Here is a 13,745-nt window from a genome sequence, read left to right on the forward strand (position 1 = left end):
AGAAGAATTGCAGAGGAACTCATAGGGGAAGGAATCAACGCAGAAAATATCTTTGATTTGATAGTACGGGGAAGGAAAGAAGGAGAAATAATCTAATAAGGAACGACGACAAGAATCTGGAGGTGAAGAGAGATGGAAGAAATGGGGAAGAAGAGGTAACAGTTGAAATCGGATATGGCAGTCTGACGTAATGCGAAAGCGTCTGACTGCCATAAAAAAAAGGTTGCGTTGGGTCATTGTAGATTCTGCATGGTATCCTTTATTACCAGTTTCATAAAAAGTGATGGTGAGTAATTAACCTGTAAGTTCGTAATTTTTTCCTGTAATGGGAATAGCCAGTACTTTTGAGATGATTTTTGAGGAATGAAGAACGACTTCTAAAGACTGTACTCCAGAGATATGGTTTGTGGTGTAACGAAATCCAGAGGAAATATCGATGCCATCTTCATGAGATATTCGTAGTTAATAAACTACGGATCGCATGAGGAATTGATTGATAAGTTGTTGGAAAACCAGGTTTAAAAAGTAAAATTTTAATTTAATTTTGAGAGAAATGAATATGATCATTAGTATAAATATTAATGTTTTCAAAGTTGTGTACTGATATAATTTAGCTTTTTCTCGACCAATTTTGTGTAATTTAATAAATAATAAAATAAAGTAATAAATAAAAATTTCTAAAAAAAATTTTTTGTATGAATAAAAAGTTACATTGGATCAAAGAAGTGATAACAGAGTTTTGGTACATCTTATTGTGTTTAAGGACAGAGGGAATCCGAAGGAAAGCCCTTTACGGCTGCCCTTTTTATTGAAAACGTTGTAAAGTTAAAGTGGGGTTGCCGGCTTTATCTTTATTTTTATCGTGGGATCGTTGAGACGTCGCTGAAGGTCCCCTCAGGTTATGGGTATATCGAAATTTAATAAAGTAAAAAGTAGAAAAAAGTGCAAGGATAATGGGGGATTACTCTTTATTACTCTCCAGGTCGTTCGTTCCGTTTCTCCTTTTTTATGGTTTTCCCGTAAAAATTTGTGTTGTTCGTTGCGTTCGTCGCGTATCCCTTCGCGGGAGCCCTTCAATCGGGTTGCAAAACGTCCTGCGCAGGACTTGAAGGTGGGGGCTGTAGCCGGGACGAACAGGATACCACCACAGTCCTTATCAAAACTTGGTTCGTGTCGTTACGTAACGTCGAAAAGGACGAAAATTCGACATCGCGTATATCGAGACCAATTTGATTGATGGATGTAGTTCTGCTGTACGCCATAAAAAGCTCGTCGAAACATAAATGTTGCCCACGTTGACGTCTAACGGATAAACATTTTTTTATTCACAAAATCCCAAAACAGTTTTTCACAAAAAAATTGTGTTATTTTTTTTATATTTCAATCATGGTGATTGGTTTATTGAGAAAATTGTGCGTGTTGTGTCGCTACGATGTGGCGGCAGAAGTGATTGTGAATTCTAAGGATTTTCATTTGAGATTCTAATTAAAATATGTAAGAAACGATTAATTATTTTTTTTAAATTTAAATTTAATTATTTTTATTTGAGTATGTAATATGTTATTTAAGTAAAGTTTTTCTTATTATTATTGTTATTTTATTATAAAATTAATAATAATCTTTTTGGATCCAAAGGGCCTCATAATGTATTGTAATTAATTCGGAAATGGCACCTCGACGTCTAAACCGGCTATAATTTATTCTGAACAGACATACGTTTCGATGCACGCGGAATATATTACAGACCTCCAAATCTAATTAATATTAATTACACGTATCATTTGCATCAAGTATTTTAATAAATGAAAATCTTATCTAATTTGGAAAAAACGATTTAGATGGGGTTTATGTGCTTGAGTGAAGACTATAACGTAATTTCTCCCTCGTATGTCTTCATTTATCTTAAAAGCTTCCGACTTACTACTCACCTTATATAAGCAGTATAAATGTCTTTTAATTTATTTTGATGTTGTGGGTGTTCGTAAAGTTCAGTGAGGTATTAATAAGTCATTCGTATCTCACAGCTTTTATTGATACGACCCTGGTCGTAAACAAGCTAAGTAAACAGTCAGTTGGAAAAGCTTTGAATAATTGCAAAGGGTGTAAGCCTTTTTCCTCTTCGACTTTGAAATCAAAAATAAGCGCACCCAATTGAAAACTAAATTCCTTTTCAAACGATTTCCTCAATTTGATTTTTCTGATTCTAATTGAAACGCATTTCACACCTAATCGGATATTCACTTCTAATTAAATTTGAATCATGGTGGCAATTATATCCGGGGAATTTCGAGTACGAATTACAGCCTAATTAGTCAATATCAAATTTAATTAGAATCGATCGAAAACCTTCCTCGAAACACATTTCTCGAATAAACCAAGAAAAACTTTGGAATCTACGAGGATTGACATCGCGACTGGAAATTATTCCCGTGGTAAATCCGAGGACTTCCGGGGTACGGTTGTCGTAAAACTTATCGGAACTTTTCGATAAGTTTCACGCCGAGTTCGCTTCGGTTTTTCTATTTCGTCACCGTACCTGTTCGTTTCGTTCGCGAATCCGTTAGAAATAGAATTATTGCCGGGGAGAGAAATCGAAGAAAAAAAAATAAAAAAACCTTTTTTCCCAGGTAATATTCACGCGATTGAAACTTCCGCACCGATTTAAAACTTTATTGCAAACTCGGAAAATCACTTAACCTCTAAGACGATGAAGTAAACGTGAATGTTTGATAAAAAGAAAATGACTTTGAAACCACATTTACAAAGTTACAACAAATACATTTACAAAGAGGGTTTAATTACGACCGGAATTGTAGTAAAACATAGATAATTGTCGTGTAATTTGCGATAACGCCTCGGTAGTTGGTGTTTAATGGTCACGGTGACCACTTTAATCTTGCTTCACGAATCAAGATTCGAAATTCTCTGGACATATTTTACCGGTAACGGAATTGTTTCGGGAAAACCGCTGAGTTTAAACTTGGGTGCTGCTTTATTCGAGCAACTCTATTCAAGAACAAATGACCTGTAAGTAACCCGTAATCTCGACTTCCGTTGTATGTACATTTCCGCAAGGGTTGATTTCAGTATAATCGAATTCGCGATGTTCAATTCGTTCAAACCGGAACTAAACGTATTAAATTTAATATTCAATTGGTTTAATTTACCTGAACTTTATAATGGTTTGGGGTTTATATCCAGTTTGGAGTTAATTGCAACAAAAACGGGGTTTATTTGTTGAATTGACCGACATTGATTGCATCGGCTATGAGGTTGAGTTTAACTTAATCGTGAGGTAATTAAAACTTTAGACAGTCAGGTCATTTGTCTTGCAGACAAGGGGTGAATTCACTAACGAGGAAATACAGAGTCATCCTTGAAATGTCAATTGATCTATATTAAATCTATTTAAGCGAATTCAATTAAAAAACTTTTTTTTATTTAAAAACAATATCTCTCAGTTTCGTGATTACTTTACCTTCGTGATTAATGATTTTGTCAGTTTTCGGTCTAACTTCCATAATTATTTTGCGCCATTTTCCCACAACAATCAATCAATGCTTAATAATGGTCCAGCTGAGTTTCAGTAATAATTGCGTTTTTCCCCGGGCGAAACCGCTGCAATCGTTCAGTGTCCAAAGAAGTTTTTGAATTCATTAATTTCGCGCGAATCATCCCCGACGGCGAGTTTGTTTTCACTAATTGCGACAGAAAATACCATCAAAGTGGTTCAATTTATCAGAGATATACGCGAAATCTAAATGATCCTAAACACAATTCGGATAATGGGTACACGGAATTTCATCCCTCATTTCATTTATACTCTTCCACCGTAGTGCAATTTGTTTAGCATCGACCAGATTTTCAGGGTATTTCGACTTCTTTAGATACTATTAAATTTCAGCTTAAAACCTTTTAGGGTGGAAACGCGATTCCTTTCCGGTTTCAATTTTTAATGAAGTTTCCTTTCTGAATAAAGAAACACATCTTTGCAAAGGTTTTAACTTTCATACAATTCAAAATTAATCCTTTTTACATAAATCAAACAAACAAATTTGCAAAGTAAGTTTGCTTGAAATGATATACTCGAATAATAAATCTACACATTTAAAAAAAAATTGTAACTCATTTATTTATGAGATCTCAGAAACGACTATTATGTCAAATTAAAAAGCATATTTCAAACTTTAATTTACGCTGTAACGTATTTCTGAAATTTAATCCATTCATTACCACGATATCTTAAAGTAGGGATCAAAAATGAATTTATTTTGATTAATAATAATTAATCAACAATTATATTCATTATCTCAACAATATTCTTATGAACACATGGAATACCATGAATATTCTTAAATTATGGACTTTTTGCTTTAATTTGATACCCAGATCATCTCTTAACTCCTTCAAATAAAGTCAGAATGATTTTTTGAATTTTATAGATTCATAAAATCATTACAAAAGATGCCAATCGATTTTATCCAGTATCTCAACAATGGTCTTATGAACACATAGAACACCATGAATATTCTTAAATTATGGACTTTTAGCTTTAATTTGATACACAGATCATCTCTTAACTCCTTCAAATAAAGTCAATATGATTCTTTGAATTTTATCGATTCATAAAATTAAGCATAACAAAAAATGTCAATCGATTTTATCCAATATCTCAACAATTTTCTTATGAACACATAGAACACCATGAATATTCTTAAATTATGGACTTTTAGCTTTAATTTGATACCCAGATCATCTCTTAACTCCTTCAAATAAAGTCAGAATGATTTTTTGAATTTTATAGATTCATAAAATCATTACAAAAGATGCCAATCGATTTTATTCAGTATCTCAACAATGGTCTTATGAACACATAGAACACCATGAATATTCTTAAATTATGGACTTTTAGCTTTAATTTGATACCCAGATCATCTCTTAACTCCTTCAAATAAAGTCAGTATGATTCTTTGAATTTTATCGATCCATAAAATTAAGCATAACAAAAAATGTCAATCGATTTTATCCAATATCTCAACAATTTTCTTATGAACGCATGGAACACCATGAATATTCTCAAATTATGGACTTTTACCTTCAATTTGATACCAAGCTCATCTGTTAACTCCTTCAAATAAAGTCAGAATGATTTTTTAAATTATCTCGTTTCATAAGATTAATCATAATTAAAAATATGAATCAATTATCTCATTAACATTATTATGAATACATGGATATCCACGAATACTCTTAAATTATGGATTTCTAGATTTTTGCCTTTTTGCTGGAGGTTCTTATCTCTGTCTTCATATTTTTCTTTGTAATATGAAAAATCAAGACTCTCTTTGTCCGATATTTGCAGAAACTGATACATGATGATTTAGCTCCCTTATGAATTAATTTGCGCTACTTCAATAAAAGCTTTTATGGATGTCTAGTGTGCATGCTTCAAGCTGCATTCATCTTCAAGGTTGAACGCGTTTCATTTTAATTGTATCTCGTTTATCGTGTCAAACAAGAAGATTGCGATTCTCTTGAGTTTAAATGAAATAGTTGTTTCCCCATTTAAAATAAGTGTCAATTTAAAGAAGTAGAAACAAAATATAACTTCCAACTTCTATTCACGAAACAATACAAACGAATGCTCAATTGTGACCTAGATATCTTGACGGAAAGGGTAGCAGAACAAAGAGCTGGGCGATAACTACGTTAAGAAACCGATGGCAGGTCCTATTGTTTCCAATTCTTCCGCCTTTGAAACATCGGTTTTTCCGGGGGGAAATTTAAAATTAATGCAACTTTTAACGAGCGAAAAGAGAGGAAGCAGCAGTATCGATAAACCATGTGATTTCCTTCAGTTTTTTCGCATGTTGTGTACGCGGCGACGTCTCCGCAATAAAATTGGAAACACGAAATTTATGGGTATATAGACGATATTTAGAGATGATATCGCTTAGCCTTTATTTCCCGGAAGTCGGATTTATCGCCGATAAATTTCTAAAACGTTAACGAGTTTCCATTATCTCGTTGGAGTAAATTTAAAAATTAAAAAAAAAAAAAAAGAAATCTTTGGAATCTAAAAAGTTAAAAAAACGGAAGTTAGTAAAGGTGTAAAGGGCGTCTTTGGTGAAATCCACACGTAAGGTGGAAGAAAAACGATTGTTAGCGTTCTCTACGGCGTATTTAAGGTACACAACCTTGTGACCTAGTTGCTTTTTGTGTTGCTTCGAGCAGTCTTTTCTAACGAAGCCAACTTCCCTCGTTCCAAAACCTGGATCCTTCCCGCCATCTAAAGGTATGTCTAACCGTCCTGTTTATTTTCTAGTTGCCGTTTTGAGTTGACTTTAACTTTAAATGACTGCGTCGATGAACCGTATTGTTTGCCGGGTTCAACTTGGAATTTGAATTTAACGGGGAAACGACGAGGAAATAAAATCAAAATCGATCGGTTCGAGGGAAAAGCGCAATAAGCACATCGACGATGGCTCTTTTCACAAAGATATATCTCCCTCTCGCGATCCTCCTGTCGCCGAAGTGCTTGAAATGCGGCCTGTAAATGTCAGCAGTATGAGGAAAGGGTGAACATTTTCGGTTGAATTATTATTTTATATTATTGTGATAATAAATTGAAACCATTTTCGAAGTTAATTATCAATTACATTGATGCATCATCAAAAGCTGTGCATAATTCCGCGGTTCAATAAACAATAAATTTATTTAGATAAATTAGTGGAGTGCACAAAATTATTTAATTCACGTAATAAAATTGAATTTTCCCTTTGATAGCTTTTTAATGTTTGCTTTAAAATTAACGTAAATAATTGCTTGTTTACATTTATAAATATTATTAATTATAAATAATTGTAATAATAATACTATTATTAATAATGTTATTGTATTTTATTACATATGGTTTGCGTGTTTTTCATAATTGAAAGTTATTACAACACTTGACCGCTTGGTATCGTAAATCTTAACGACCTATTCTATAAAAATAATCGCACCGAGGAAATCTACACGCAACAAAATATTAATTTTAGTATTTTTTCTCTTTTATTATAGTTGTCACGTCGTTTCCTAATTGGGGAAGCAAAATGCGACAGAAAACGGACCATCAAAGCATACTTTTTGCGTTCCTTTTATACTACGTATACGAGAACAACTTAATCATATGTAAGTATATTTTTTACCTCCTTTCAACGCAAATTAACCGCAACGAGCGCTTTTATACTATCGAATTTAAGCTGTTATCCTATTGTAGTGGTAAATTAGCTATATCACATCAGTAGGGTTCGGTGCGGGACGTATTGAATAGATGAAATTAGCTTATAGCTAATTAGTGTCAATAGTGAGGTATCGATAACGACCATCCTGCCTAATAATATAGTGGTTTCAAACTGGGGGGCTTCGAAATTCTGGTGTTATTTTGTAACACGAACAAATTATATTACCGAAACCACGTTATCGCCACGGGGTTTGTTTAAAAGCCTCGATGACAAATCGCCCGAGAACTTCATGTAAGCCGGGTGGGCGAACTCGTACTTGAATTTGTATGAATAGTAAGCGAGTCGTGTGCCTTCGCTATTATCTCGAATTGTACACGGATATGCCAACTAGCAATTTGCAACAATTTGCATGGATTTGTTTCCTCGGGGTGATACTCGTCAACATACTAACAGGAAATGGGTCAGTTGTATAATTTAACTTAAACTAACCTATTGCTATAATTAATTTATTTTCGCCAATGTCTTAATTTGTTCATAACAACGAATTTATTAATGGTACACTAAATTTGCTTTAAAATGTTCTTTACTTGATTGTGATACCGCAATTCTTTCTTGAGATATGATTTTTTAAATTTAACCCTCAAATCAATAACAATCAAATGTGCAGAGTTGAGTGTAAAAAATCATAACACTGAAGTTTATAAAAATCAAGAAATTATGTTTGCCACATTAAATCTGCATTAAATTTGTTTTAAAACGTTCGATATTTCATCATGATATCTCAACTCGTTCTTGAGATATGATTCTTTAATTTTCTGTTCAAAAATCAAAAGAATCGAATGTGCAGAGTTGAGTTTAAAAAATGATAATAACGCAATTTATGGAAATTACATTAAGTACACTTAAAATATATTAAATTTGCTTTAAAATTTCATAGTGATATCTAAATTCGTTCTTGAGATATGATGAAATTTCTTTTTAAAAAATCTATAATAATTAAATGTGCATAGTTGAGTTAAAAGAATCATAACCACAATGTTTTTGGATTATTTACGGCAACTAAATTTATATTAAATTGGCTTTAAAATGTTTGCTATTTCGTCATAATATCTTAATGCGTTCTTAAGATATGATTTTTTAACTTCTCGCATTTATACATTAAATTTTAACATTTAATTATTGAATCAATAATAATCATTCTGAAAGTTTTTATTTTTTGAGTTATAACTTTTTTAAATTAAAGGAAATTTTGTGATTTACTAATTTTGTTTCAATCATATAAAAATTCGGGAAAAACCCAATTTCTGGAATATTGTTGTAATATTTCCAGGATATACAAAGATAATTATCTATTTTATTACGGGAAAATTCGATTTTAAAAATCTCATTTATATTCGGCAAAAAAAATTTTAATCACACTTTTCATCAATATTTTTATAGCTACTCTTTTTTGATCAATTTTTTATATTTATGATTAGATAGAAAATTCACCATAAATTCTAGGTTGTTAAAGTTACCTTAATGTCGATTGAAATTCTGTCTTAGCTATCAATTAGGAATTAACTACTAATTAGTGCCAATTTCTACTTTTAGTTAAGTTAGTATTGATTATTTTCTAAAGATATTGAGAAATGTTACTTAATTTCAGGTATTAAATTAATCTTAGTTGCAAGTATCTGTGTTTAAGGAGGTAAGATACAAAGTTCCTCGAGGAAGTGTAACCGCATTAAGTCCGCTACTATCGATCTTGCACATAAATTAAGGTGCATTCATCGAATTAAAGGGGTACGTACCTCTCGCCAATAACAAGTTGGCGTTAATTATTGATCACTTGGTGTAACCGGGAATCGGTAAAATTGGGACGCCCGCCCGCCGTTGCTTCGAGAGAAGGTCAATAAATAACTTACCTCGGGGTCGCTTAAGAAGGCAGTTAATATAAGTTAAGGGAGTTAAGTCGCAGTACTGCTTCGTGCTCCAGCACTTAATGCGTAATTCGATTGACCCGAAACAGTGATTAGTTAGTTTTTGGCGAATACCGGAGGGTTGAAAAAAAAAGAAAAAATGTTTAAGGGTCGTACATCACTATGCATGGGCGCGCGAAGTGTTGGGGAGCACCTTTCCTGTCTTCGCCCGAGAGAAATATTCTATGAATTACGATCGGTTGGCGAATTTATGACCCGCTCATATATTCAGTAGACCGGCCCTGCACTGGTGTAATGCCAACTTATGGGCTAGTGATGGTTATAAGTTGGGCCGCGTGTTATTGGTTGGTCCTATGCCAGAATCGTGTCTTGCATATTTTAATACACCCTTTATGTTGTATTATGAAACTCCACCAAGTAACATAGTTTTTTGTTTTGTTTTCTATTTTCTAGTCAAATCAACATTTTCGCGTAATAAATCGTATTTATAAGGTTTATTAAACTCGACTCCCTCGCCAAAATCGAATTTTACTTGTTTTGTAATATTTTATAAAGCTTCATATAAAAAATTCATTCCTTATTGAGAGAACACTGTTATAAATAAAAAAATAGGATATACATTTCGCTTTATATACTTTAACGTTTCAAATAGATTGATTATTTAATAATGTGATACAATTTTGTTGAATATCGTAATATTTAAGAGATAAATGGAATAGAGTTTGTGTTTAATTTTTAACAAACCTTTAAGAGGAAACGAATTCTTTCTTTAAACCGAATTTTGCTGGGTTTTAATACTTTATAAGGTTTCTCATCAAAAATTCATTCGAATGAACGCTTTTAAATTAAAAAATGTGATCGATACTTTATTTTAAAAATGTATTTGTAATTTATTTATTCATCAAACTTTCGGTATTTACACCGAATGAAAAATTGATATCCAATAATAGTTTCATAACCTTTCGTTTTTTACTTTTAGATATTATTGAATAGTTGAGTCAACTCAATTTTAGTTGAATATCTAACGAAGCCCGCTGGAAAATGAATCCAACGTCGCTTTTTCAACGTGATCTACTTTCGGACTGGTGCATTTGCATACGTTTCAAACGATAACCGGGGGATGAAAATTTCATAAACGTTTTCCGGCGACATTAGCATACGCCGAAGGCCGACAAAATTAATAAAAATATGCTTCATTTGCGGAGAGGGCGTTCGTGCGAACCCCGAATTGGACGGCGCGTTTCGCGCGAAACGCCCATATGTCATGCAAATTAAGTCGTGCACTGCATGCGTTATGCAAGAGACTTTTATTTCCGTCGCGTGGATTTCAAAAAAGTCTTACTACCATGAGGACCGTTGTTGTAATATATCAACTTGAAGTGGCTTTATTCAGGGTTACAAACTGATTTTCCTCCCGCGGTTCTACCTCGCAGCGTCTCGCAGCAGGAAATGCAGCAGGAAAGACAGGACCGGCTTCTGACTACAGATCTTCCTACACCTTACACTAACTTCCTGTGTAGTTCTCAGGAAGTAGTTGCTGGCGGGAGGTGCTTACAGTATCCATTTTGGCGTATCTGCCCGACGATAACGGAGCGGCAGGATGCGGAGGGCTGTGCATCCCCGGATCCTGGATACGTTCCGACGTGACGGCGATGTTATGGTTCGAAAGCTAGGAAATAAATGATCCGGGATTCGAGTGGATACAAAAAAAATTAAAAAAAAATAGAGTGGGAGTTGTGGGATTAAAAAAAGCGACCGTGCAGTGAAAAATATATTACCTTAAACGGATTTTCATTATCCTCGTGATGATTTATTTCCTGCAACGGCTGCAGTACACCAAGCCATTCCACGTTTTAATCGGTCGCTTCTTAAATCTCCCAGACTTCAATATCGGTAAATTATTCTCTCTTAAATAATAACTTCAATTTTTCTAAAATTATTTCAACAAAAATCAATGATAATTTTTTAAGAGTTTATCACAAAAATATTAAATTTGAGTTAATATTGAAAATCTAATATATTGCCCACTAGTCTAGAATAGAGTCTAGAATCAATCGCCTTAGAGTTGAAGTATCTTTTTTCCTTTTTCCATCCAACCTGAAATAATGGCCGTTTTAGAGGATTTTCCGATTTTCTCCGTTGATGACATATAAAATTGCACCACTCCATTTAAGTGTGGCATGTGAAAAAAAGTAATATTTTTTAACTTATTTTTTTAACTTTTAAGATAAGGCCAATCTGCTCCATGTTGGAACTACATGAAACCTAAAGGGAACGATCTTTTTAAGAACTAGACACAATACGCTATATGGTCTCATCTTGCTTGCGCAGCTAAACTCAGTAAAGAGGTGATGAACAGGAAGGATGAGAGATGCTGCATACTTCCATAACGAGTTAGATCCAACTCACTTTGAGACTTGCCCTGAATATAAGTACGAAAAGGAGCGACACCTCCACGTGATCTATGGATTTTAAGCTCCAAAGGGAAGATCTGAATACCACTGCAATACTTACAAAAGCACTACAAATGGAACCCACTAACCTTTCTAGTGTTTCATACAAAAATCCAAGTATTTTAGCTCTTTAATTTTGGAGATTTATTTTGAAAAATGTATTTTCACCATAAAGTAATTTTTTTATTGATGTTATTTCATCCTGTGATTTACCAGCTCAGACATGAAATCTAATCTTAAGCTTGTCGTAGAACGTAACTCTCCATTTTGGAACGTTCATTACTTTTTGTACGTTTTCCAACTTTAAATCAAAATTTATTTTGCAATCAACCTAATCTACTTTTGCAGAAAACGATTAACACAAATTTATTTATAAAAATAAATTTATAAAAGTATGCTATGTAATATAATTAAAAATAATGAAATGAACGGTAAATAATATTAAAAATTGAAAACTAGAATGTCAATACCAATTTATTTTAATTTCATTTAGTTAAAAATGTTATTTTTATTTATTTAAATTACTTTCAATTATTGATAAAATCGTTCGAATTAAACATTTGTTTTAAAATAAATCGAACATTTTCAAATCAAGTGAGTTTATGGTATTCAACGAAAACAAATATTACATTTTTAGTGTGAATCAATTATAAAAGTTACATTTTGGTTATAATTTTAAAAATTATAATTGTGTCTAGTTTCATTTGGGGGTGAATTCTTTTACAGCACTTAAGCCCCAGTGGGCCCTTTGTGCATTCCAATTTACAGTTCATTCAGGGGTCAGAAAACTAGCCCAAAGGTTTTAATGAACGTAAATATAGAACAGAAGGGTATGTTTTTCATTTCCGAAATTTGGGGCCATGGTAGGACAGTCGAGGTTGGGACAGTTACAAACAATATGACTTACACACCCTTTTTGATTTTCCCTGGAACTGAGTTGATCTCTTTCGGTTATGGTGGAACGGAGGTTTTTTTGCAAAGACACCTATTGTAGTTTCATCCCATCTATCGCAAAAAGCTCGATGGGAGATGGAGTTGATCAGCTTTGATGCCGTATTAAAAGTTACAGTTCAGGGGAAATCGGTGACTTTTTAGTCAACCTGTCCACTAGATCGTGTCCCTTATTTCCGGTATGTCCTTTCCTCCACTTTATCGTGACGTTTGGTGAAGACAACAATCTCAATTTTTAAAATATGATATAAAAAAATTATAATTATAAAATTTGTTTTTTATTTAAATCAATTGTCATTGATAATAAAAAAACGGTCTGTACCACCCTAGATACCATGTTCTATGACCACGCTTTATAATATTTTCCACTAAATAATAAGTAAGGTTGTGTATATTCTAAACGAAGTTGTCACTGATTGTCACTTTAAAGACGAAGCCACTAATCTCTCGTCACTTGGCTAATATCTACGTTTTGAAATTAAAACTCGTGAGCAATATATTAAGATAACATAATTAAGTGCTATAATTAAAATTTGAATATTGTTTAAAAATCAGAATTACTGGAAGAATCTGAGTCTTCCGCTAGTTGGATGATGACAGGAGGTAAATCAGTTATTAATGAATTTCCCATTGATGTTGTCCAATCTTTTTTAATTAGTTCTTCACAGTGGCGAACACTATTTGCCCACATCTCCGGAGTGTAATGACCAAGAATTTTTTGCCAAGTCTCCTTGACACGACAGATCTTTATTATATATAGGATTATATTGGCAATTGTATGGAAGAAGGCGAAAAACAGTTTCAATTTCAAAGGATTTTTCAATTTGACGCTTGTAATTATTTCCCATAACGATTTTTTATTTAAGGTTGGTTCAAACTGTATATTATGTTCAGTTAACCATTTTTTCCTATCATATTTTTTTGTGCAGAAACTTGGAGCTTTCTCGATTTGTTTTGAGTGATATATCCATTACTACCGCACACTTCGCACCCAAATTATTTAATGCTGGAAGTAATTGATTTTTCACCCATTCCATAAAAATAATTGACGTCATATTTTTATGATAATCTCTGTGCTCCGTGTTGTCACTGAGCAAGAAATCGCAATTTGGCAAAAACCCTTACGAAGTGCCTGCGTGCAAGATTGTAAATCTTTTTCCTTCGCCTTCTGCTCTTTGCGGAATACCGAATCT

General features: G+C 33.1%; 1 protein-coding gene across 3 annotated transcripts in view; it reads left to right on the forward strand.

Annotated features, from left to right (window-relative positions):
- The first annotated feature begins 1,163 nt into the window (after positions 1–1,163).
- Positions 1,164–13,745, forward strand: part of LOC111413708 (limbic system-associated membrane protein-like) — a 37,076-nt gene continuing 24,494 nt past the window's right edge. For all 3 annotated transcript variants that reach the window (XR_002706204.2, XM_023044768.2, XM_023044769.2), the window contains exons 1-2: positions 1,164–1,494; positions 7,063–7,173. Coding sequence is in view for 2 of the 3 variants with exons in the window: in XM_023044768.2 (XP_022900536.1) it covers positions 7,095–7,173 (79 nt within the window). In the remaining variant the exon portion in view is untranslated. The remainder of the gene's footprint in view (positions 1,495–7,062; positions 7,174–13,745) is intronic.

This window comes from Onthophagus taurus, chromosome 10 (assembly GCF_036711975.1).
Source record: "Onthophagus taurus isolate NC chromosome 10, IU_Otau_3.0, whole genome shotgun sequence".
NCBI lineage: Eukaryota > Metazoa > Arthropoda > Insecta > Coleoptera > Scarabaeidae > Onthophagus > Onthophagus taurus.